The 27,259-nt window shown below is 36.7% G+C and overlaps 1 protein-coding gene across 2 annotated transcripts in view; it reads left to right on the top strand.

The window, feature by feature from the left end:
- SPIDR (scaffold protein involved in DNA repair) overlaps positions 1–27,259 on the top strand; it is a 591,441-nt gene that overhangs the window by 168,394 nt on the left and 395,788 nt on the right. For both annotated transcript variants that reach the window (XM_043963245.1, XM_043963251.1), the window contains exons 6-7: positions 4,051–4,310; positions 12,173–12,273. In XM_043963245.1, the coding sequence (XP_043819180.1) occupies positions 4,051–4,310; positions 12,173–12,273 (361 nt within the window). The remainder of the gene's footprint in view (positions 1–4,050; positions 4,311–12,172; positions 12,274–27,259) is intronic.

A 27,259-nucleotide genomic window follows, 5' to 3' on the forward strand; every position in this document is an offset into this window, starting at 1 on the left:
TTAGCAGCAACGGAGTGGGATTGAAATGAGTGCACGTGGTTTGGTGTTCAGTCTTTTCAGAGATTTGCGGTCTGGTGGGCAGTTTGGGATTCAGTGAGTTTTATAAAGGAATAGACAAAGCTTAGATCTAAGATTATTCATTTGTATTTCTCCTTCCTTATTTCTCTAATTGGTTTCAACTCTTGTTGTCTAATTAATTCCCATGTAATAAAATAAAAAATTGATCCATCATAGATTAAAGCTCAGTGGCTGGGGGCAGCTCGGTGGCGCAGTGGATAAAGCACCAGCCTGGATTCAGGAGGACCTGAGTTCAAATCCAACCTCAAACACTTGACATTTACTAGCTGTGTGACCCTGGGCAAGTCACTTAACCCTCATTGTCCTGCACCAAAAAATTAATTAATTAATTTTAAAAAAAAGCTCAATGGCTCCTTTTTCTTATTGGTCTGTGATATTGGTCTGTGATATATATATATATATATATGGGAAAGTTAAAGGGGGAGAATAATGCTCCATATATCCAATTTGGATCTCATACTCTTCTATGCTGAAGCTATTCTCTATCACCTAGTCTCTTAAACTTTGGGTCACAACCCTGTATGGGGTTGCATAACTGAATGTGGAAATCACGAAAAATTTGGCAGCAGTAGAAGGTTATGTATACCTGTTTTATATACCTATATATCCAGGGATGCATAAAAATTTCTCAGGCGAAAAGGGGTCATGAGTGGGAAAAGTTTAAGAAGCCCTGCTCTATAGTATCTGGAGTGGTAGATATACATTGGTAACTTTTTCCCAACTTCCTTTCCATTCAATTCAGAGCCCTTTTGATTAGATTTACAGAACTCTAGGCTTATTTATTCTTACCTATACTGGTTTAGTACCCATCATTTCTACCTAGAATTCTAGTCCTTTCTCTTTCAATAATCAGCTATGTGACCTTGAGTAAGCCAGCTAACCTCATATAACCTTAGTTTCTTAGCATAATGTAAGTCCCTTGAGAACACAGATTACCTCACTTTTGTATTATATCTCTAGTGTCTAAAACAGTAGATCACATGATCACATATCTTTCAATGAAAGGGACCTTAGAGAGTCAATCTGATCCAACATGTTCATCTTCCACTTGAGGAAACTGAGGCCTAGATAAGTTAAGTGACTTTCCCAAGGTTTGACACACAGTAGGTGCTTAAAAATATATGTTGATTTCTTTATTTCCTCATCTATATTTGCTGAGATAGGAGATATATTCCTGAATTAAGCTCAATCGTGTAGTCAAATATCTTTAAACTATACCTAAATCAGTCTTTTTCTTATCCTGTATTTAATATATTGAGGTAAAAAGCAGAAAGGATTGTAGCCATGTACTGTTTTGCCCGGTATAGTCTTGCTCTAACCCAGAGACGTCAAACATGTGGCTAACAAGTACTGCCTGAACCAGATTAAATGTACTTGTGCAATATTTAACAAAATAAATAATAATAAAATAAAACAAGGGTAATGTTAATGTGTGGTTTCCTAAGACAGTATGAGGCCCACAGAGTTTGTCACAACTGCTCTAACTTACCTTTCTGGCTTTATTAAACACACTGTGGTTCAGATAAATTGGCCTTCTTGCTTTTTCTCACACATCGTGCTCCATCTTCCCTCTCCATGCCTTTGCCTGGAATGAACTTCTGCCTTACCTTCACTTCTCAGAAATTCTAGTTTCCTTCAAAACTCAACTCAAGCAATACTTTTCTAAATAAGGCCTCTCTGGATCCTCCGAGTGCTAGTGCCATACCTCATCTCTTCAGGTATCTAGAATATTTTTTATATGTAGTTATGTGAGAAGTCACTATTTGATTTATCTCTGTATCTCTAGCACTTAGCACAATGCTTGCCATTTAGTAAGTGCTTAATGAATGCTTATCAATTGATCTTTTCAAGTTATAAAAACTCATTCCCTCAGTCCCCCTCCCAACACACACACACACACACACACACACACACACACACACACACTCTGGATCTACAAAGTTTTTTTCTTCTTTTCCAGCATTCTAAAAAGTCCTGGTATCATCACATTTGATTAATAACCTTAAAATTACAGCCCTCTTGCTGGTCCTTGAATTTAGTACCAAAGAGGGTACTTATACAGAAGAGTCCCTCAAGAAATTACCAACATATTTATTGAGCATCTATTGAGTGTCTACTAAAGTTAACCAGTGGTAATACCTATGCTCTTACGGGGCTTATATACTAATAGGGACAAAGTATCACAGATAAAAACAGTCAAAGAGCCATTTGAGACTGGCCCATGTGGTTAAAATAGCATTTTTTGGTGGTCAGACTAAAAAGAAAAATGCCTACATTTGTTCCTATAAAATCTAGTTTTATACAGTTTCATGTTTTGGGAGATTAATTGGGGAAATTATGAAAAGTACCAAACATGAGTGCTAACAAATCCTTTTTCCTCTCAGGACTTGGTAATATGATCTTGTTTTATACTTTTCTGGTAAAAATATTATCTGGGGAGTTTGAATTCAAAACTTAGGCAGAAAAATTCATTTTAGAAAAAGAGGCTGTAACTCATTTATAGTTTCTTAAGTTATTTAATAATAGCTATCATAAAATAGTATGAGAATAGTTACATTATGCTAAGAAATTAAATTTTTTTCTGCTTCTAGAGAATCTGTTAGAATTGGTTTAATAGAGAAGAGAAAGTGTTTGCTAATTATGAAAACTTTTCACAATAAAATATTTTAAACCCTAGAAGTACATTGACAACTCTTCCAATATTTGATGGCAACTCTCATGTCTCCTCTGTGTCTTACTTTTTCCTTCCTTTAATACCATTCCTTCAGTAGTTCCATATATGAATCTAAGCTTGTAGAAGCCAGAAATGAATTTTCATTTTGTCCTTTTAAACTCCAACTGATGTCTGAATATTCATTATTCATTGTAAGCCCAAACATAAAGTAGTCTCATCCTTTTAGGTACCTACTTGCTAAATCAATTATGGACTCATTTGAAACCATACAATCACAAAATTCTAAAGTATGTTTATATACTGAAAAAAAGTAGCTGGTATTCTAGTATTCAGCAAACCCAAAGACTCCAGGTACTGGGGAAAAGATTCACGCTATGACAAAAACTTCTGGGAAACTGGAAAGCAATCTGGCAGAAATTCAAATTAGACTAACATCTCACATCAAAATGGATGTATGACCTAGATATCAATAGGTAAAGGGACAAGAAGAAATTGCCTTTCTGATCTAGGATAGAGGGACTGTAGCATTCACATGGAGGCAGCTAGGTGGCAGTGGATGGAGTGCTGGGCCTAGAGTCAGGAAGACCAGAGTTGAAATCCAGCCTCAGACACTCACTAGCTGTGGGACCCTGGGCAAGTTATTAATGTCTTTTTGCCTTAATCTACCAGAGAAGGAAATGGCAGACCACTCCAGCATCTTTTCCAAGAAAACCTCATGGACAGTATTGGCATGATGTGGTCCACAGGGTCATGAAGAGTCAGACAATGCTCAACAACAAAAAGCATTCCCTCAGTTGTTTTCTGAACAAAAGCAATGTGTATCTTATAATTTCTCAAATATTGAATTAACATAGATCTAGTCTAACTTGATAAGACTAGAGTAGAAATATGTGAATTAGAATACTCTTGTTTATATCTTGGTGATGCTGTAGTACTCCTTGTGAAATCTGATCACTTTTTTTTTTTTTTGCTTCTGAATGGAATTTGTTAGCAAAGGTATAGAATTTTTAGTGTTATTTTGAATAGACCTTTTATGTTTCTTTTTTTCTCTCTTATGTTTCTTTCTTTTTTTTTTTTTTTGGTGAGGCAGTTGGGGTTAAGTGACTTGCCCAGGGTCACACAGCTAGTAAGTGTTAAGTGTCTCAGGTCGGATTTGAACTCAGGTCCTCCTGAATCCAGGGCCGGTGCTCTATCAACTGTGCCACCTAGCTGCCCCCTCTCTTATGTTTCATAAGAGATCTAGACAATAGTAATATATACATCTCCTAATTCACTTGCATTTCTCTTCATTTCTCCAGATGAGTTCCACTGAAATTTTGGAATATTCCTCAGATGTTGAAAAACAAGAAGACATAAAGAACATGTTACCCACCAATTTAGAATTTGATCAAAAATACCATATTAATTTTGGATTAGATTTAGAAGAAGATAAAGGAAGACCTGCAAGTGACTGGATAAAATCTGCACAGGTCCTTTTACATACTCCCAAGAAAGAAACAGATAAGACTCCTAGGACTCCAGAAGATTCTGCAAAGAAAAAGAATAAGAAGCTATTAAGGTAAAACTCTAACTTTTAAATTATTTGGCTTTTGTAGTTTTTCTCCTTAAAAATCCAAACTTTTTTTTTCCAACCTAGTTGTCTGCTTTTAAGGGAAAACTGGCAGAATAAGATTGCAGAGATTACAATTCTTTTAAGAAATTAAAGGAGGCCTATGATCTTCAAAAGAATTTCTCTGTTCAGCATTCACAATTTCAGTAGGAACCATTCTGTACTCCCTTAGATTCAGTGACACTGCTTGTTCCTGGTTTCTTGTTGTCTTTCTGACCTCTGCTACTCTGTGTCATTATTATTGTGATTGATCACTATAAAAAAGCAAGTGTCATGTGTGTTCATATGAATCCATGTTGACTGGTATCAATGGAGTATCCATTTTCTTGGACATGAATGTGTTTAGAGAAGCTATATCCAACCATTTGGTAATATTCAAGGAAGAGAATATATTCAAACAAATATTCTCCACTGGTCTTGATATGATATTTTTCTTCATCATTTCTTTTTTTTTTTTTTAAGTGAGGCAATTGGGGTTAAGTGACTTGCCCAGGGTCACACAGCTAGTAAGTGTTAAGTGTCTGAAGCCGGATTTGAACTCAGGTCCTCCTGACTCCAGGGCCGGTGCTCTATCCACTGCGCCACCTAGCTGCCCCTTCTTCATCATTTCTAAGAAATATAATGAAATGAAGGCTCTTTAATAGGCTCTTAAAATCATTTCACAGTATTTAAATTATTTCAACAAGCACTTATTAAGTATCTACTATGCTGGGTCTTGTACTATGTGCTGGATAATCTAGGTTGCTTTTGACTCTCTAGAGTTTTGGCATCCTATTTGGCTCTTTCCTCTCTAAACCTCTCTCTCCAAGGTCACTAACTCCTAGAAAGAGTCACTTACATTTGATGCTTCACTTCCTTATTACCCACTCATTTCCCAATAACTTTCAATCTTTTGAAAATTTCCCTATTGAAACTCCTCTGTGAAATATCTTAAATGCCAAATCTGTTGATCATTTCTCAGTTCTCGTTCTCCTTGACGTCTTTATAGCTCTTTGACATTGTTGACCTCCTCTCTTGTCTTTGATGACTTTAATCACTGAGTGTTTGTATCTCAGAATTTGTGACTATATCAGCATAGCTGGGGGTGGGGGCAGCTGGGAACATGCAACTCCCCCCCTTTTTTTTACATTTACATTTGGACTAAGTAATTATATTTTTTTTTTTCTGGAGTTGTTTCCTGTGTGGGTGTGTTCATTCGGCATCTACATATCAAATGTCTACAATGTTCAAGGAGCTGGGCTATACACATGGTACCAAATACAAAGGTTTCTAGCTATGTGACTGGATCAATGACCTAATCTCTCTGAGGTTTAGTTTCCTCATCTGTAAAATGGAGATAATAATACCTGTAACAACTCTTTCACAAGGTTGTTCTGAGGTTCAAAGGATTTATTGTGTGTTAAGTGCCTTACAAACTTTAAAGTTCACTATAACTTTTCAAGCAGATGTAATCAGATTATGGTAATTTAGCTTATCAAACACAGACTTCTGAGTGATCAGATGAGCAGATTTAAATGGTTGACAGGAATCACTCTATTTGTATTGTGTATTATACTTGTGAGGCTTTTTACAGAATAGGTAATAGTTCATCTTATAAAGGAGGCCAGTAGTTCCATAGGTCATTGATCACAGACAATTTCATACTTCAAATACCTATCAGTGAAAAATTTGGCATTATCCCTATTAAGGCCTTTTATAAAATGTGCTCTATGCCTCTATGTAAGTATTTAAAATGTAAGGATTTACAATATTACTTAAACATTGGCTGTTTAATATTGCTACTTGCACATACCCAGCAGTGTAGAAAATTGCCCAAGAGAATTTTATTCAACTTGCTCAATTTTTGTGGTGTTAAGGGCTAAAATTCTAGCTAAACTGTCTAAAATATCTAATGAGTGGTCGCCAATAAATTATAAGCTTTAGCAAGAGTTAGACTTTTAAGCATTTATTAAGGAGAATAAGAATTTGGTAAAGAGAGAGAGAAAGGCCTAGATTCCTATCTATTAAAGGGAGAGCACATTTCTAGCTCCCTTCTCCACCAGAGTCCAGAGGAAAGAGCGTGAGACCGAGCGCCAGTCTCTTCCTTCCTCCTCCCACTAGTCCGCGTCACTTCCTGAAGCCTGGTCTTGCCCTCAAAGACCTTTGCTTCATGGGCAGAACTCTTCTACAGTAAGTCTCCAGCAGGTGGCGTCATTCCAATCGTTACAGTGGGACCCCTCCTTCATTTACTCTTTCTGTTTTAGGCATCTCTACTTTCTCTGTTCCTACCCAAAAAAGATAACCCTTACCTTATAATAGTTACATTGGATTTCCCATTAAAGTCTTGTGAAAACCAAATCAAAAGGGGCAACTAGGTGGCACAGTGGACAGTGCACCGGCCCTGGATTCAGGAGGACCTGAGTTTAAATATGGCTTCAGTCATTTGACACTTACTAGCTGTGTGACCCTGTGCCCCACAAAAAAACCAAGCTCTCACCCCCCCCCCAAAAGGAAATAGAAAGTAATGATCTTTTATTTTAGTTTTATTTCCAGATTTCCTTTAGGTCTCCCTTAGATCTTTATTTCATTTTCAACGTGTTCTTCTTCAAGAGAACCTCTGCTCTATAATGATGATAATGATGATTTATATTTTGCTTTGACTTGCAAAACATTATATATGTATGTGTATAAGTTATGTTATATTATATTGTGTTGTGTTGTGTCATGATGCGTCATGTGTCACATTACATCACGTTATGTCACGTTATGTTATGTTATCTTATTTGAGCCTCACAACAACCTTGGGGGATAGGTACTATTATTACCCCCACTTTACAGATAAGGAAACTGAAGCTTTCTTGTGTGAAGCTCAGCCTGGTTTCCCAAAGGTTATGCCAGTTGAGCTGGAAAGGTTTCAAGTGCAGTTTGGGCAAGAAAATGGACCAGCTGTCCAAGGATCTTTCCTGGTTAGGTAGAGAGACACAACCCAGGAAATATGGGCATGGCAAACCACAAAAAATTTTTTGAAAATATAAAATCATCCCTAGTCTTATGCTAATTCCTTCCAAATCCGCACTGATAATGATGTAAAGAAGCAGAAGTTTCCCAGATTCATATAATTTAGATTGTATGTTGATATAACTTTTGGTACTCTATTCTTTTTTTTTTTTTTTTGGTGGGGCAATGAGGGTTAAGTGACTTGTCCAGGGTAACACAACTAGTGAGTGTCAAGTGTCTGATGCTTGATTTGAACTTAGGTCCTCCTGAATCCAGGGCCGGTGCTTTATACACTGTGCCACCTATCTGCCTCCACTTTTGGTACTCTAAATTTGAGATCCTTGTCCAATGACCAACAAGTTGATCTATTTCTACAAGAATTGAACCTTATCAGGAATGACTTTCTTATTATCAGAGAAACCAGAAGAAATGAAGAATTTCAGTGAAATTGAAGAATGGCTTACAGGTTTCTACAGAGGGAAATGAAAGAGTCGCTATCAGTGGTTTCATATACACTATAGCAGCAAGAAATTAATTTCATGGGCTGTTTGACCATCTTATCTTTCAGTGCTCATGATGAGCATAAGCAAAAAGATTTCTGTAAAGATAATCACTGCTTCTTTAACAACATTTGTTACATAGGAAGAAGAAGTGGAGAAATTTTATAAAGAATCTAATAAAGTATTCTCAACCAATTCAAGGTCATCCTTAATCTCTGTTCACTACAGGACAGAATAGCAAAAAAAAAAAAAATTAGAAAATATGGAATTAAGAAATTAAAGAGGCCAGAGCTTTGTATGTAATCTTTTATCTCTTGAATAATTTTTTCCAGAAGAGTCTTTTGGTGCCAGTCATGATAAATACCTAACAACATCACATAAAATGAAATCTATCGCAAGGGACAGGAAGTACCTGATTATTGATGTGGATAGGAATCATTTCAGAATTATATAATCAGATTATAGACTAATTCGAGAAAAGGTCAAATTAGAAGAAAGGTTAAGGGAGGTGACAGTACACTTATAACAGTTTTAATGTGACCTATTTAGGCAAGTCTTTGATGCTAAAAAAAAAAAGAACATAGGTAAAAGTGAAGACACTGACTTTATCAGCCTTTTAAAAAAATCATATTTTTCTCTGCAGTCTTTATATCATTATTTCACACAGCCACTCTGCATTGAATCTTCCATTATGACAAAGGAAAACAATTGAACAAAAATATTCAGTACAGTGTCCACATCTGATAATTTAATAACCTCTCCTAGTACTGCTCAGGTGTCTGCCAAGAGAATGCCTGTTTCATCATCTCTTCCTTGGTACCTTCACTGGTTTTTCTGTTGTTTAGAATTTTACTCCATTTTAGTGATCCTTTCAATTTACGTTGCTATAGTCATGTATATTGTTCTCTTGGGTCTGCTTATTTTGCTCTGCATTAGTCTATATAAATCTTCCCATTTTTTTTCCTATTCCTTATTTCATACTGTACAACAGTATCGCATTATAGTTATATAGAGAGCAGCTAAGTGGTGCAGTGGATAGAATGCTAGGCCTGGAGTCAGAAAGACTCATCTTCCTGAATTTGAATCTGGCCTTAGATACTTACTAGCTGTGTGACCCTGGACAAGTCACTTAACCCACTTTGCCTCAGTTCCTCATCTGTCAGATGAGCTAGAGAAGGAAATGGCAAACAGCTACAGCATCGTTGCCAAGAAAACCCCAGATTAGGTCACAGTCAGATTCAACTAAAATGACTAAACAACAATAGTTATATGTTATTTTTCCTAACAATTCCTTTATCAATAGCAATGCTGATATGAATATTTTGGAATATATTGTTTAGAAGTCTTTGATTTCCTTTGGCTGTCACCCCCATGGTGAAATCCCTGAGTCAAAGAGTATGGACAGTGGAGTCACTTTTCTTAGAGAATTACACATTTATGTCCAGATCACTTTCTAGCTCCACCACTCTCTGTATTTTATCACACCTTTTCCAACATTGAATTTTCCCTTCTTTTGTCACCTTTGCCATTTGACATAGGGTGCAGTGAAACCTCAGTTATTTTAATTTGTATTTCTCTTGTTAGTAATGATTTGAAGTATGTTTTCATGTGGTCATTTACAATTTGAATTTCTTCTGAAAATTTGGTTCAGATCCTTAAACCACTTAACTTTTGGGGAATGACTCCGGGGTTTTTTTGCTTATCTTGTCTGTTCTAAAGATCTTTCCTATTTTTTTTTGTTTGTTTTTGCTTTTTAGCAATGCCAGATAGCTTTGATGGTTACTATTGAATAAACTATTACCTCCATGATCAAATATAAAATTCTGCATTTGGCTTTTATAGCCATCAAAGTGATTTTTCTAAAAGTGCAGATCCAACCACTTCCCTACTCAGTAAATTCCAGTGGCTCCGTATCACCTTCAGTATCAAGTACAAAATGCTGTTTGGCATAAAAAGCCCTTTATAACCTATTCCCCTCCTACCTTTACACTCCAATCCCAAACGTGTACTCTTCAATCCATTGACACTGTCCTTGCTCTTCCAGGAATAGCAATGCTCCAGGTATTTTCTCTGGCTATTCTCCGTGCCTGGAAATGCTCTCCCTCCTCAATTTCATCTATGGATTTCCCTGGCTTCCTTTAAGGTTCATCTACAATCCCATATGTTATAAAAAGCCTTTCTCAACCCTTCTTAACTCTAGTACTTTCCCTCTGTCCTATTTATCCTATACGTTTCTAGTTTTCTATATATTTCTTTGCATCTTGCCTCCCTCATCATATTGTCCTCATTGAGGGCCCAGGCTGTCTTTTTGTCTCTTTTAGTATCTCCAAGGCTTAGCACAGTACCTCACACATACTAGCTTCTTAATAAATGTTTATTGATTGATTGAAAGCTCTTTATAGTCTGACTCTTTCCTACCTTTTCAGTCTTACTCCTGACTCTCTGGACTTTCTTTTTCTTTCCATAGACATCTCCTCACCTTGAAAGTTCGGTCCACCTCTGGATTTCTCATACTGGAAGTCCTCTCTGCCCCTGTGACCCTTTCTTTTGATTGTCCAGTTCTTCCCAGGAACTCCATTTTAAGGAGAATGTTCAGGCCAGCCATATCTTCATTCTTTCCTGACTCTGCAGACTTTCACTACCATGTCCTCACTTGGGGTAACCTTTATGTGTCACCTTTCCCCATTAGAGAGATATCTTACTTTCTGCTTGTATTTGCATTCCCAGCTCTTAGCAAAGTGTCTGACCTATAGCCAGCACTTAATAAATGCATCTTGACATGACTTGATGTCTTACACCTCCTAGGAATTGAAAATCCAGTGACTCTGGCCTCCTTTCTGTTCCTGAAACAAGATACTTTGTCTCCCAACCCCATACATTTTCACTGAATGTCCATCATGCTTGAAATTCTCTCCTTCCTTCTGTCTGCCTCCTGGCTTCTATAGCTTCCTACACGTCTCAGCTTGAATCCTAACTTTTCCAAGAAGCCTTCCCTAGGCCTCCTCAATAGTAATTCCTTCCCTCTGAAATTATCTCCAATTTATCCTTTATATTTCTTGTTAGTGCACAACTGTTTGCACCTTAACTTCCCCACTAGATTGTGACTTCCTTGAATATAGGGATTATTTTTGCCTTTCTTTGTATCTCCAGCACTTAGTACAATGCCTGATACAAAGTAAGAGCTCGTAGACTTTTGTTCACTTGGCTACTACTTTATAATATAGTTTGAGGTTTCATACTATACTCCTTTCACTTGTACTTTTTCTCATTATTTCCCTTTTGATTTTACACCTTTTATTCTTCTAAATTAATTTTTAAATATTTCACAGAATTTACTATAAAATTATCCCTAGGAAATTATTGGTTAAGTACTGCATTCATAAATGGATTCTGCTACTGTAATTTTTTTTTTTACCATATTGGCACAACCAAAATACAAACAATTAGTCAAATCTCCTTTTATTTCTATCGAGTGTGTTTTGTAGTTGTATTTACATATGATCCATATGTCTTGGTAGAGTACTTCCAGATATTTTATGCTTTTTGTAATTACTCTGATTAGAATTTGTCTTATTTCTTCTTGGTTTTTATTGGTACTGTATAGAAATCCTCATGATTTTTTGTGGATCTATTTTGTATCCTGCTAACTTACTGAAGTTATTGTCTTATTTTCTTTGCTGATTCACTTGTATTTTCTAAATAGACCTTCATGTTGTATGTAGATGGGGTCTATTTTGTCTTATCTTTGGTGATACATTTGCCTCTGCATTTATTTTCATTTCTTCTTACTGTGGTGCTTCTATGGTTATATCAAATAATGGTAGGAGTAAGGAGCATCCTTGCATTTTGTCTTTTTTTGTACTTGAAACACTGCTATTATTTTTCTGTTGATACAAGTATCTCCTTATCAATTGTATATATATTCTCCATTAACCTGAAAACATACAAATTATTTCTTCTGATAAAATTTCAGTTCCTCTACATGAGGAGCTGTTTCATTTTTGTCTCTGAATGCCCAGAACGTATCACAGTGATTGGCGTATAGTAGATGCTCAATAAATGCTTGTTAACAGATTGATTAAACTTGGAGTTATAATTACCCAACACAACAGAAATAAAGGTTTATATTTCCTCTTTTTGTTTCCTCTAGAAATCCATGCCAATCAGAGCCAATACTCTCTATTAGAGAGAGCTCTGAGAATTCTATGATAGGATACTTACAAGGTTTAAACATTTGACTTAAAGGTAGAAAAATTGCTCTTGTTGTATAGTTTACCCCTTTGTCATATGACATACTAATTCTTGGCTAATTTAAAAAAAATTTTCTCTCAATAGGGGAGGCCTAGCAGAAAGGTTAACTCGATTACAGAACAGAGAGCGGTCTGCCATAACTTTTTGGAGGCATCAGAGTGCTTCTTCCAACAAAGCACTTCCAGGTAAAACTCATATAAATAAATATTTGCTGGGAAATTACCAGATGAACTTATGTGGACCTTTAAATTGCATTATTGACTAAACATAATATACTTTGTAAGTGGGTTATTTTTCCCTTAAGTTTCAATTATACTCTAATAAAATTTGCCAAGCATATGAATCCATACTCTTAAGATCAAACAGAACCTTAAAGCCACAGAAATTTTTTATATACTTTTTTAAAATCTGATTTTGAAAACCTTTCTATGATATTTATAGAGTAGAACCTATTTTCACTAACTCTTCAACACTGAATGCATATACATTTTCCTGGACTCAAAGTAGTTCCTTTCTTGAACAATACTTTCTCTACTCTTCCATTTGAACTTGGGGGGAGAGGTAGCAACTCTTTCACACTAGGGTCATTTCTCTGGGTTAGAGAATCTTGACCTGGAATATGTGAATTTGTTTTTTATTTTGATTGCTGTATTTCAATATGATCAGTTTCTTTTGTATTTTATTTCATACATTTAAATATATTATTCTGAGAAGGGGTCTGTGGCCTTTCCCAGACTGCCAAATGGGTCCAAGACACCAAAAAAGGTTAAGAATCCCTTTTGTAGGAGTTCTTAGCCCTCCTCTTGACATTGTTTGCCTAAGTACATGACCCCAATTATATCTCTTTGAAAGATCTTTCTTAATTTTGAATCCCTCTAAAGCCAAGTTCCTGCTAACTTAAAACAAATTTCCTCTATTGGAATATTTTCATCTAGAATCCCCACTATAGGCTTGTACTTAAAAAAACAAACAAACAAACAAAAAACCCTTTGATTTATTATTTGTTTATTTTAAGGGGGGTTTTTTGAGTTCCATATTCCCTTCCTCCCACATGCTCTTCCCCAACCCACTGAGAAGCAAGTAATTTGATATCAATCATACATGTGATATCATGTAAAACATAGTCATATTATAGGCTTATACTTCTAAATTAAATAATCAGTCACACTTTACAATGACCTATACACTCAAGAATATCTATGTTCTTTGGGAAGTGTGCATGATGGGGATCTTCCTTGAGTCAGGTACATGCCATCGGGTACCTGTCTCGCTGTCTGAGACACCTGTTTTATTTAGTTGTCTATCTCTTTCTTTGCCAAGTGTTGAATTTTTTATTTTACTTTTTTTGGGGGGTGGGGCAATTGGGGTTAAGTGATTTGCCCAGGGTCACACAGCTAGGAAGTGTCAAGTGTCTGAAGCTGGATTTGAACTCAGGTCCTCCTGAATCCCGGGCCGGTGCTTTATCCACTGTGCCACCTAGCTGCCCCTTGCCAAGTGTTGAATTTTACAAATTATGATGTTAACTCATTTCATTTTCAAGTCCATTTTATCTGATGCTAATTTTTAAGCCAGGAAAATTGTGTCCTGAGTATAAAAATAAGTCTGATTATTGAGGCTTTAGTCTTATAATTGATAAAATGTCAACCAGAACAATACGACGTTTTTTTGGGGGGCAACAGGGGTTAAGTGACTTGCCTAGGATCGCACGCCTAGTAAGGGTGAAGTGTCTGAGGTCGGATTTGAACTCAGGTCTTCCTGAATCCAGGGCTGGTGCTTTATCCACTGCGCCACCTACCTGCCCTGCCAATCAAGTCTTAAAGACATCTCATTTTCTTTTTTATTACTCATGCAGTGCACACTTATGTGGACAAGAGTCTATAATTACTAAGACTAGGCTTCTTTTATATAATGACGCCTATTTCTCCATTGATATTGTTATTTTCCCTGTATCATTCATTTATACATATATATGCATATATGCACACATACACACACTTTCTCTGATATCTGGCTTAGCAAAAAGATGGGGGATAATTTTCTTCCTCTTCATCCCTTTCTAATTAAAACTCATGTGGTCAGATCAGCAAGCCTGCAGTCTTGTAAAACCTTTGTATATGGAAGTAGTGATTATATTTGTATATATTAAATTCAGAATTTAAAAAAAATTGGTGTAACTAAAAGACCTATGAAGGTACTTCTAATTCTGAGCAACTAGAATTCTTTGTGGTGCTGTAAAAACAAATCTCTGGCTGGGTTACAAGCAATGGCTGGATAAATCATGACTATTTCATCTGATATGCATACTGTCAAGCAAAGTTTACCTTCCATTGGAGGGGGCAGTTATTCTTTTCTTAGCTACACTGGACATTACTAATTTTCTACCATTATCTTTATAAATGTCCCAGTCCTAACTCGGCATAGTTCACTGTACCAGAAAGACAGGAAATTCCAAAGTTCTTATAATGTCTTCTGTAGCTTTGAGTAGAAGTGTTCAGTAAGAAAAGGGCTGTTGTTTAACTGAGTAGAATAGGAAAAGGATTTCAGTTTGTAAGAATTCCCCCAAACATTGGTTTGCTTAAATGTTTATCAACCAATTTCCTTGAAAAATAGTATAGCCAAAGTGGGAATGGGTTGGATTATTATGGTGGGTATGGTATGCAACATAATTATCAAATGCATAATAGCCCAAAAAAGCTATTGTATTAATCCTTAACTATTATTGAGTGACCGTAGTGTGCACCTCACTCTACTTTCTGTAGATGGTATGAAGAATACAAGAGAAAAAGATATGCTTCATAGAGTTGACCATTTATTTGAGGAGAAAGGACATATCTATATGAAATAGCTGATTACAAATGTGAATATATGATAATATTGTGAAAGAAGTGAAATTAATGGGGGAGATTGCTGCCTGCCCTAATAGGGGTCTGAGACTGAAAGGATCAAGAGAGAGAGATGGGTGAAGGGAAAGCAAGAAGAGGGAGAATGTCTCCAGTCTCCATAGAGAAGGGAGAATATTCCAGCTATGGGGGTAAGGGGACAATGTCTTCAGAGGCAGAGTCAGGATATGGAATGTAGAGTTCAGGGAACAGCAAACAGGCCAAGAGATTCTGCGAGACTGGACTAGTATAATTGTTGGAAAAGTACGATCATTTAAATCTCTCACATTAAAAACAGGCATGTATTTGGTTCTGATTCTATATTAAGCTGGAATAGAATTTCTTTCATTTCATATATATTTATTTCTTTATGGTTTGTTGGAGGAGTTCACGATTTAAAAATAGAAGATGATAAATGAATGAAGAAGCATTTCTTATATGTTTTCTCAAAATATATACTAAAATTATGGTTTGAAGAATAATGTTCTAATAATAAATATTAACTACTAATTACATAAAATTACATATACACATATATAGCCCACACTCAAGATACTTGTTTTCTACTATTCTGATTTTCAGTGATGTATTCATACATAACCAAAGATCTCAATGAAGGTCACAAATAACTCCTTTTGAGCCTTGTTTCACCGTCACATGAAATGATAGTTCTGATACAATATAAGTCTATCATTTTTAGATTAGGTATGACATTTGAACCCTCCCTCTTTGCTCTCTAGTCTTTATGACACAGAAATGTCTTTTCTTCATCACAATCATGGATTAATATAATTGACTGAGCACATAAATAAATCCACTCACAGCATACCCCTTTTCTAACAAGCTTACAAGAGGATTTTAGGGACCAAGTGATTATTATATGAACCACACCTTTTTTGGGTTATTGTTGACGTTCTTGTGAAGTGTACTTGTCCCACCCAATCTTTCCTTATTTATGTCCTCCAAAGCATGAGACATTATGGTTTACAAAATTAAGCCATTTCTTGTATGTTGTAATCCCTCAATGGGAGGGATGGTTTGGTTTCTCCCCCCACCCCCCACCCCCACCCTTTTTGGTCCTTTTCATCTTTTTACAATTATTCAGTTCTCTGGTAATGAAAAAAACACATATTCATTTAATGTAATATAATACACAAGTGACCTTTCTCCAGTAATATTTTCTACCTTAAAAAAAAAAAAGAAATCTGAACATTTTTGTTTCTTGGATGTCAATTTGTTTCTTCTTTTATTTGAAAAAAATTTTTTTTTCCCTTTGTTTTTACCACCCAGAGGCACTCTTAATAATCAAAGCCCATTCTCCTGTGTCTTCTTTTCCTCTGGGGCAATGACAAAGGCACACCTTGTTTTGTCAGTCACCTTGGAACAGGTCCCACCCACTTCCCAGATTTTTTTAGTTTATTTTCCATGATAGTATCTCTTTGCTATCTATTGAGAAACCATTTCATTTTCTTTCTTCCCTAGTTTCTGACTGGGTGGTGGTGGGGAAGCTAAATTGGGTGTGAGTCAGGGGGAGAATAATTTCCAAGACCGAGATACTTGATTGTCTTAAGATAAAAACAAGTCTCTAGATAGTATCTCCAATGAGTTTTCATTTGATTGTATTTGTGTCAAATCCAGATGAAAGAAATGAAAACATAGGGTTGAGGCATGACTTAAGTTCTAGGGACATTAGTTGTGCTTCTTAGTTCTTTACTCTTTGGCATCTGCTTAGGAACAGCTGGGACAAGTATTTTCACAATGCTTTGGATATCAAGAATCATAAACTAAAAATAGCCATGTATGTTCCTAAATGAAAACCAATAAACTATAATATCACATCCTGTAATCCTAAGAAGGCTTATCTTTTTTATTTTATTTTATTTTAATTCAAACTGCTAATAGCACAGAGATTCTTTTCAGGGCAAGAATTCTTATGTTTCATAGACCCCTATGGCAGTCTAGTGAAGCGTAGAGACTCCTCAGATTAATGTTTTTAAGTGTATAAAATATCATCCTTAGGATTACAAAGGAAATGAAATAGATTGTTTATATATATCTACATATATGTATACATATGTGTATATACACACATATATTCATACATACATATACACATATATAATTTCCTATGCAAGTTCACAGACCTCTTGAAATTTTTTCATAGACTCACAAAGGATCCCAGGTTAAAAGCCCCTTTTTGGGGGGTTAGTTATTTTTTTTGTAGATGTAAGTTTTATCTAAATGTCTAAGGAAAGAGGGAATCTCTTTTCTCTGGGACTATTTGAATTTTCCTGTAAGGTTGTCCAAACCAGATAAATTTTAAAAGCATACCAAAAATTTCTTCATGCTGAATTTTTAGCTCAGAATTGACAGCCCCATATATACAAAAGCAGTCTTTTAAAAAATCATCTAGGTATTACAAAATATGATGCCATGGGGCTTAACTGGAATTGAGAATTGTGAGGTCTCCCTTTTGGCATGTGCCCTTATTATACTTTCATCCTTATCATTCTGAACTTCAAAAGATCGCAGGACAAATTTGTGAGTAGATAATCTAAAAGCCATCTCATGGAGAAAAATTCTCGTCCATTTTACAAAGTCATCCTGACTACGGATATTTCTCTTACTTTGGGGGTGGCCTACCCAGGCACCTCTTTGGATTAAAACGGTCTGGTTTTCCTTATTAAAGTGCTCACTTCAGCCTTGGGTTTGTCAGAGTAACTGCCAATTATTAATCTAAAATAGACCTTTAACAAAACCCAAAGCTGACTGAAAATAACTCTGGATTTGAGCTATCCTTCATTCCACTCTCTTCCTCAAATTTAATTTCCTTATGTCCTTTTTCCTTAAGTAATTGTTTCCTCACTCTTCCTACCATGACTTTTACAAAATTATATCCACCGCCTCTCTAATTCTTTTGGTGCCGCATTTTATTGCACATTGTTTCTTTGTGAGTTGTTGGGGTTTTTGTTTTGTTTTGTTTTTTTGTTTGTTACTTTTCCAGACAGAAAACTGGGCACCAAACTCTGGAACAGATGCCCTCTCTGTTTCTGACCCCCTCAGATTGCAGGCTTGCCAGGCTGAGAAAATTGCCAGATATGATGCAAGGAGATAAAATGATGGAGTCATGATCACTACAGATGTAAAACTTTCCTTCCAAATTAGAAAAGTTATTCAGTATCCCTTTCTCTAGTCAAGGCTGCCTTTGCTATTGAGCTGTAGCTTTTTTGTAACTTGTTTTGTCTGAGCCTTGTGTTTTTCATAGCTCTTACCTGGTAAACTTGAGAATACTTTTTTTTTTTGGTGAGGCAATTGGGGTTAAGTGACTTGCCCAGGGTCACACAGCTAGTAAGTGTTAAGTATTTGAGATTGGATTTGAACTCAGGTCCTCCTGAATCCAGGGCCGGTGCCCTATCTACTGCACCACCTAGCTGCCCCTTGAAAATACTTTTGAAAGTTTTAGAGTAGTTTGTTTTGTTTTGTTTTGTTTTGTTTTTAGTGAGGCAGTCGGGGTTAAGTGACTTGCCCAGGGTCACACAGCTAGTAAGTGTTAAGTGTCTGAGGCCGGATTTGAACTCAGGTACTCCTGACTCCAGGGCCGGTGCTCTATCCACTGTACCATCTAGCTGCCCCTAGAGTAGTTTTAAAACCCAAGTTGTTGGGATGGCTTAAGGAGAGTTATTAATCTTTGCATTTTATTGCTTGATAGTAGCCAAGTGGTGCTTCCATATTATTGTCACTGCTTCTATAACCTACCTTCCCCACCTCCCCCAGTCCTAGTCAGTTCCCAGTTCTTATTTGTCAGGTTGACATTCCTCATCTGCAAAATAGGACACCTACCCTCCAGGGTTGTTGGAAGAGATGACACCATAATCTGCAAAGTGCTTTACAAACCTTGAAGCTTTATATGAATGCTAGTTCTTATCTAAGCTGTAGAGGGATATTGTGACATGATTAGAGAGCTGGACTTAAAGGCAGGAGAACTTGTGCAGACCCCATCTCTGATGCTTACAAGCTGTGTGACCATGGGCAAGTCTCCCCAAACCTCTCAAGCCTCAGTTTCCTATTATAAATTAGAGATAATACCTAATATATCCTTCACAGGGTATGTATGTTCCTAAACGAAAACCAACAAACTACAGTATCACTTCCTGCAGTCCTAAGAAGGCTTATCTCTGATTTTTATTTTTCTCACTCAGACTGCTAATAGCATAGAGATTCTTTTCAGGACAAGAGTTCCTAGCTTTTTGTGTCATATGATGGGTGGTTTAGGGTTTTGTTTTGTTTTTATTCGGCGTGGTATTATGTTTAACAGAGATTTGGATTTATCCCTCTATTAATGTTCTCTGTCAGTCAGATTCTGTCCTTGAGAATTTTGAAATGCTACCTATTCGATTAAATTCTACCCTTTGGGACCCAAATCAGTAGATGTTCAACTAGTAGTCTTTGCTCAGCTAGATGGTACAGGAAGTCCTGAATTCAGATTTGGATTCAGACACTTCCTAGCTATATGACCCTTGGCAACTTACTTAACTTCTGTTTTCTTATCTGTAAATTGGGAATAATAACAACATCTACCTCACAGAGTTGTGAGGATATAGTGAGAAAATATTTGTTAAAAGAAAAGAAAGGGGGCAGCTAGGTGGCACAGTGGATAGAGCACCGGCCCTGGATTCAGGAGGACCTGAGTTCAAATCCAGCTTCAGACACTTGACACTTACTAGCTGTGTGACCCTGGGCAAGTCACTTAACCCCATTTGCACCGCGCAAAAAAAAAAAAAAAGAAAAGAAAAGAAAAGAAAAGAAAAAAGAAGAAAGGAAAAGAAAGAAAAGAAAAAGAGGCAGTGGGGCTCAGTACAGGGCCTGGCACATATTAAGCACTATCTAAATGCTTATTGCCTTCCCCTTTCTTTACATTCCTCTCAATAGTTTTAAAATGTTTTTGTCAGGACCATAAGAGAGTAGCTTAATGGGGTTTCAACTGAAGCAGTGTGTTCTTTAAAGAACCTCACTCAATGAAGATAACTGATTATGTATTTATATTTCTCATTTCTTCAATAAACCAGAAATATTTTATACATCATTCAAAATAAAATTTTAGACTAATATATAAATGCAGTACAGTAGTCTTTTCTTCAGTAATATATATGTATATTAGAATAAGAAGTAAATTATGTTGCAATTCATTGAAAATGCTTCCATCATTTCTTTTGTTTTAAATGATAAAAATGTAGCTTAGAAGGTTGGAGGAAAGCAAAAAAATATTTGAACTCAATAACAGAGAACAATGCAAAAAATATGGGATTTATTTCTTGGGAGTAAGTGGAGGACTAAAGAACAAAAAAAGTATTAAAGGAATTTAATAAAATTGCTTGTAAAAAGAATGATCAAAACTTGATAAAAGAAATCAAATTGTATTCGACAGAGGTGGCCCAGAGTGGGATGGGCTGTCTTGAGAGCTAGTAGGTCCTCCCTCCAAGGTTTCTAAGCATGGTCTGCATGACCAGTTTGGGGATGTGCTATAGTGGATGTTCCTTTTGTGTATGGACTAGATGGCCACTGTGGTACTTACCAGCTCTCACGGATTCTGTGAATCTGGACCTTTTTTTTTTCTTCTACTTAATAGCATTCCTATCAAGATGAATAGAAAAACCCATGATAATCCATGAAATAAACTCCTTGTCCTTTGTCACATATTAAAATGCATCCTTTTGGATAAATAGTGGAAAAGCTGACTCATTCAATAAAGCATCCATTATTCATCCTGAGATATACTTAGAGGCATTAGATAATACCTGTCCTCAGGAAGCTTATAGTCTAAGGTATCTGAGCTACTAGAGAAAATTCCTAATATAAGATAGAACTTGATAAGAATATATATATGTAAGAGCTAAAAGATGCCACAATAATTCTGAAGAAGGAAAAATCATTTTTGACTTGGGAGATCAGGGTTACCTTCATGGAGGAAACAAATTTGAATAGGGTTCTAGAAAATAGTTGGGAATACAGCAGAAAGATAGAGATGAAGTTGTGTTATCCAACAGTCATTTATATATTATAGGTGCTTAATCAATATCTTTTTTGGAGGGGGGGGTGAGGCAATTGGGGTTAAGTGACTTGCCCAGGGTCACACAGCTAGTAAGTCTGAGGCCAGATTTGAACTCAGGTCCTCCTGAATCCAGGGCCAGTACTCTATCTCTATCCACTGTGCCACCTAGCTGCCCCTTAATCAGTATCTTTTGAATGAATGATAAGCCCCTTTATTAACCACACTTCGACAGAAGTGGTGGTTTTAACCCAAATGAGCACATGATACTTTTAATTCCATCCTAGAATAGCTATGTGTTTAGGTTAGGGATTAAGATAATGTTGGCACCTTTTGTGTAGGACCAAGCCAAAGCTTCTTTATTTTCAATCCACAGAATGGGGCTATAGTTAGATCTTGGTCCTTTATTGCCTCTTCAAATTGTGGTAAGTTTATACCAGAAGCTCTTTACAACTGTCTTAAGGTGTAATAGAGGTAGCTGGATAGTACAGTACATAGAGCTCTGGGCCTGGAGTCAGGAAGATCTGAGTTCAAATCTAGCTGTGTCTGGGCAAGTCACATAACCTCAGTTTGCCTCAGTTCCTTCATCAATAAAATGAGGATTATAATAGAACCTACTTCCCAGTGTTGTTGTGAGGAACAAATGAAATAATATTTGCAAAGCATAGTGCCTGACACATAGTAGGTGCTTATATGCATGCTTATTCCTTCCTTATAATAATTCCTTTTCTCATAATAACTTAAGATTATAGATTTAGTGCTAACCTTCCAGATCAACTAGCCCAAGTGTCTTATTTTTATTATAAATGAGGAAACTGAGGCTGAAAGAGGTAAACTGAAACCTACAGTTATATGGGTTGTCAAGTAGCAGGAACAGGATTTGAGTCAGACCCTTCTGATTTCAGATCCAGCATTGGTGACATTTGATTTGAGGCCTGACTTGTACATTTACTAGCTTTGTGACCCTGAATGAATTATCAAATTGCTTTGAACTTCAGTTTCCTCAACTATAAAATTAGGATAATATTGCTATGACATATTTAGACATATAGAGCTATAGCAATATCTATGTCTAAACACATTTCTCTCTCTCTCTCTATATATATGTATGCACATATTTCTTTCTGTATATATTTCTACATATATTTATATTCACAGAAATGGATTTCTATATGTATTTCTTTTCTTTTTCTTTTTTTCTTTTTTTTTTTTGGTGAGGCAATTGGGGCCAAGCAACTTGCCCAGGGTCACACAGCCAGCAAGTGTCAAGTGTCTGAGGCCAAACCCGAACTCAGGTCCTCCCAACTCCAGGACCGGCACTCTATACCACTGCACCACCCAGCTGCCCCTCTATATGTATTTCTTTATATTTTTGTTGTTGTTTAGTTGTTTCAGTCATGTTCAACTCTTTGGGGTTTTCTTGGCAAAGATACTAGAGTGGTTTACCATTTCCTTCTCCAGTTCATTTTACAGATGAGGAAATGGAAGCTAACAGGCTTATGTGACTTGCCCTGGATCACTCAGCTAGTAAGTGTTTGAGCCAGATTTGAACTCAGGAAGATGAGTCTTCTTGACTGCAGGCCCAGCCCAGTACCACCTAGCTGCCTATTTCTATATGTACATACACATATATTTCTACTTATATGCATATACATTTCTATACACATATATTTCTCTATATATACACACATATACATATGTGTATTTCCATAACTATATGACCCCAGGCAAGTAATTTAACCCTATTTTCCTGTTTTCTCACCTATAAAATGAGTTGGAAGAAGGAAATGGCAAACAACTCCAGTACCTTTGCTAAGAAAATCCCAGATTGGGTCACCAAGAGTCAGACATGACAGAAACAACTGTCTATGAAAACATGAATGAGAGAGAGAGAGAGAGAGAGAGAGAGAGAGAGAGAGAGAGAGAGAGAGTGTGTGTGTGTGTGTGTGTGTGTGTGTGTGTGTGTGTGTGTGTGTGTGTGTGTGTGTGTGTGTAAAATACATCTATCTATTTAAATTCCTTGTAGGGAGTGGTGATTTCTTTAATGTAGTAGTTCAGTCCCTGTAGTTCAGAACTGCAAAGCTTGAATTCCCCCGCAGGTCTTTTCAGGGAATCAGGATATGTTTGGCCCCATGCCTACTTTCATAGCAGATGCCAGGGAATTCTTCTGAGCTGCTTTGAATTGCCGGCAATAGTCTTGTTCTAAAGTTACCCCTTCTGTGAATGAAGTAGGAGAAGCCATGCTCTGGTGATCTGGTTTTTCTGCATAGAAATTGAGGAGTGAGGGGAAGAAAAGCTCAGAGTTAAATAATACCTCCTGGATTGGAGGATCTAAAAATGCCCATACTGATTTTTCTGATGCAGTGTTTTTTAGTTTGAATTAAAGGGTAACTAGGAGTGGAAAATGCCATGCTGATCATTAACTAACTAGCTTGCTTTGGTAAATAATAAAACAGTAGTTTGTTTCCTTGCAAAATGATTGTTAAAGCCCCACAGAGGGTGGAGTTTGAACCTCCCTGATGGGGACAGCTTCACCTCTGATTATATGTTTGTTTTTTTTCCAAATAAAATTTTAAAAGAAAAAGAATTTTTTTTTTGGCTGTAGTAAATGCCTGAATTTCCATTATAACTTTTGTGTTGAACTATAATTTTTCCCATTTTTAAAAAAAAGCTCCAACTGCTAATTAGTTCAGATGTAAGAAGGGAGAATGAAATAGGGGATGAGGAAAAACTGTTGAATTTCTAGTCTAAAATCCCCCCTCCCCTTTATTTTGCTTATTAAAACAGCCATTTTGTGTCTGTTCCTACAGTTGTCTTTAGGCCCCACTGACTTATCTAACACATCCTTTGTTCCAGTTAAGGGAAGGCCGATTATAACTTCTTTGGAGTTTTTCAGTGCTGTTTTGGCAGGAGAGGGTTTAGTTTAGTTCCTCTTCTTGCTTCCTCTTTTCCCTGGGGTCAAATGTGCTGCCTCTGGAACATCTCCAGCTTCTCTCTGACCAATAAAGCCAGAAAACCAATTACCGGATTCAAGCTTGGATTTTACTCTCTGTAATACCAAGTCTGGATGCATCCAATGTTTAAGTTGTTTCTTGGTGGCTTTGGAGGAGAAGAGGTCAAATGAACTGTTAGCACATGATCACCAGGATCATTAAAGTCAGAAAGCTGGGCATCATATTAGGCCTATAGAATACAAGGCTATGACTCCATATCCTGGATATTTGTGATTCTGAATGACCTTTTTAATAGTAAATTAGCAGAGGTGTGAAGAGTTCATCCTTAGAAGTTATTAGACTATCAAAGCATTTCACCTTTTTATTGGGAATAATTAAAGAGTTTAAACAACTAGACTAAGGGTGATATAATAGCCAATTCTTGATTATTCATGGGGCTAAATGATCCATTTTATAGGGTCATCTAGCTCTCTTGCTTCTCTCTCTCTTTACTTTTCCCCTTCATGTTAAGCTATTTAACTCCTTGTTAACACCTCCAGAAAATGTTTTGTAGAGGATGTGAGAGAAGCGTCATATACCAGTCTCTAAGTTTTCTTCCATTTCTAAGTCCTAGGAAGCGCTGTCTATTTTTTTATGTGCTCTTAGTTTTAAGGCCTCCAGGGTGAGGAGTTCGATGCTATTGGACAATTCTTTTGGATGAACTATAGATTTCATTTATCTAGGCTTTCCCTTTCCCTCAACACTATGGATAATTTAAAAAGTGTTGGTGCAACAGTGTAACAATATTTTGGGATCATTTTCTTTAAGCCTTAGGGTTTTAAAATTTTTTCCAGAAATAAGACTGCAAAGTTACCATAGTAGGCTTAACCATCTGAGCTTACTTCTTGGAGGACTCTGTATGTGGTTTGGCAAAACATTATATTTATGGAGTTGAATTTAGCCACTGTTAATGACACATATTATCTATATGTTGCAAATCTTGCTTTTGGCCTTCATAAAGGTCACTGTCATTGGCAAGGCAGAGTTTCCTTTGGCTTTCTAAATTGCTTATTATTTTTCCTTCCAACATAGTTCACTGTTACTCTGGCATCTTGCCACAATGTAAAAAATTTATATATTGTGCTTAGTAAAGGTTTATTGAATTGAATTGATTATGCCTCTCTGAGGCAGCTGGTGGCTCAGTGGATAGAGCACTGGGCCTGGAATCAGGAAAACCTGAGTTCAAATTGAGCCTTAGACTCTTCCTTTCTATGTGACCCTGGGCAAGTCACTTAACCTCCGATTACCTGACAAAATGGATCCACTGGAAAAGGAAATGGCAAACCACTCCAATATCTTTACCAAGAAAATCCAAAAGGGATTGGAAAGAGTTGGACACAACTGAAATGACTGAACAACAGCATTTTTTTTTCCTACCAAGCTAGGGTTACTTATTCCTCAGCTCAGTTTTTTCCCCCCTTTTCTTTAAAACAAGAGATTATGGGACTTTATGCACAGTCTCTTCTTAAAGAAGCTGCTGTCACAATTCAAGCCCAGTCTTGCTATCCTTTACATCTCTCAGGAGAGATTTCCAGTTAGGGAGAGTACGCTGAAGGAACTTCGCTCATCCTGTCCTTGCAGCCTTTGTTTGCATGATTTTCATTGAAGTAAGGCTACCCCTCTGTGGGTTTCTGGTTCCAATTATATTCCACTCAGACTCCAGTCATTCAGTCAGTCAGTCAACCAACCAACCAACCAACCAATCTATCCGTAACTACCTTGTGTGTGCAGAACACTGTGCTAGACCCTGTAGAAGATAGAGAGTTTAGTTTAGAGCCTTTGCCTTTATGGACCAAGTCTGGTCAGAGGCAGTAGATGTATGCCATCAAATTTGAGTTAATGTGTTTTGTCGTTGTTGTTTTTTTAATTGAGTTCCATTATTAGTTGGGAAAAGTCATTTCACAGAATCTTAAATTTGGAAGGACCTTAGAGGTCATGGAGTCCAAGCTCTCAAACGTCATCAACACATTATTAAACAGCCTCTGAACAAACACTTCAGTGATAATATTCCACTGCAAAAAAAATTGGCCCCTGGATTTAAAAATAAAATCGTATTTGAAAATGCAGCAGACTATTTAAAATCACACAACTAAGGGAGAAACTAAAATGTTTCTATGTCATTACTACTAATAAAATCAGTCAGTCAGGTAGTATTTACTGAGAACCTAATATTTGCTGGGCATTGTGGTAAACACTGGCAACACAAAGAAAGGCCAAATAATAATAATAATAATAATAATAATAATCCCTGCTTTTAAGGAGTTTGTAGTCTAATGAGGGAGACAAGCTGCAAACAATCATGTACAAACAAGATATAGAAAGGGTGAATTGGGGAGTAGGGTTAGAGAGAAACTACTAAGATTTTTTTTTTAAATAAACATTTTTATTTAAACTTTTGAGTTCCAAATTCCCTCCCTTTTGAGTTCCCTGCTTCCCTCCTTCCCTTCCCTTCCCTTCTTCCTGAGGTGGTAAGCAATCACATATAGACTATACATGTGCAGTTGTGTAAAACATTTCCAAGGGGGCGGCTAGGTGGCACAGTGGATAAAGCACTGGCCCTGGATTCAGGAGTACCTGAGTTCAAATCCGGCCTCAGACACTTGACACTTACTAGCTGTGTGACCCTGGGCAAGTCACTTAACCCCCATTGCCCCGCCCCCCCCCCAAAAAAACCATTTCCATATTAGTCATTTTGTATAAGAAGAGTCAAATAAAAGAAAAAAATGAAAGGAAGTGAAAAATAGCATGCTACAGTCTGTGTTTCATCAATATCATTTCTTTCTCCGGAGGTGGATAGTATGCTTCACCATTAGTCTTTTGGGATTGTCTTGGATCATTGTATTGCTGAGAATAGTTAAGTCATTCACAGTTCTTCATCTTACAGTATTGCTGTTACTATGCACAACATTCTCCTGGTTCTGTTCACTTTACATCAGTTCATGTAAGTCTTTCTGAAATCATCACATAGTAATATTCCATTGCAATCATATACCACAGCTTGTTTAGCCATTCCCCAATTGATGGGCATCTCTTTCATTTCCAATTCTTAGCCACCACAAAAAGAGCTGCTATAAACATTTTTGTATAAAAAGTCCTTTCCTCTTTTTTTTTTTTTTTGGATGTCTTTGGGATATAAACCTAGTAGTGGTATTGCTGGATCAAAGGATATGCACATTTTTATAGCCCTTTGGGCATGGTTCCAAATTTCTCTCCAGCATGGTGGATCAGTTCACAATTCCACCAACAGTGCATT

The sequence above is a fragment of the Dromiciops gliroides genome, chromosome 1 (genome assembly GCF_019393635.1).
Source record: "Dromiciops gliroides isolate mDroGli1 chromosome 1, mDroGli1.pri, whole genome shotgun sequence".
Taxonomy (NCBI): Eukaryota; Metazoa; Chordata; class Mammalia; order Microbiotheria; family Microbiotheriidae; genus Dromiciops; species Dromiciops gliroides.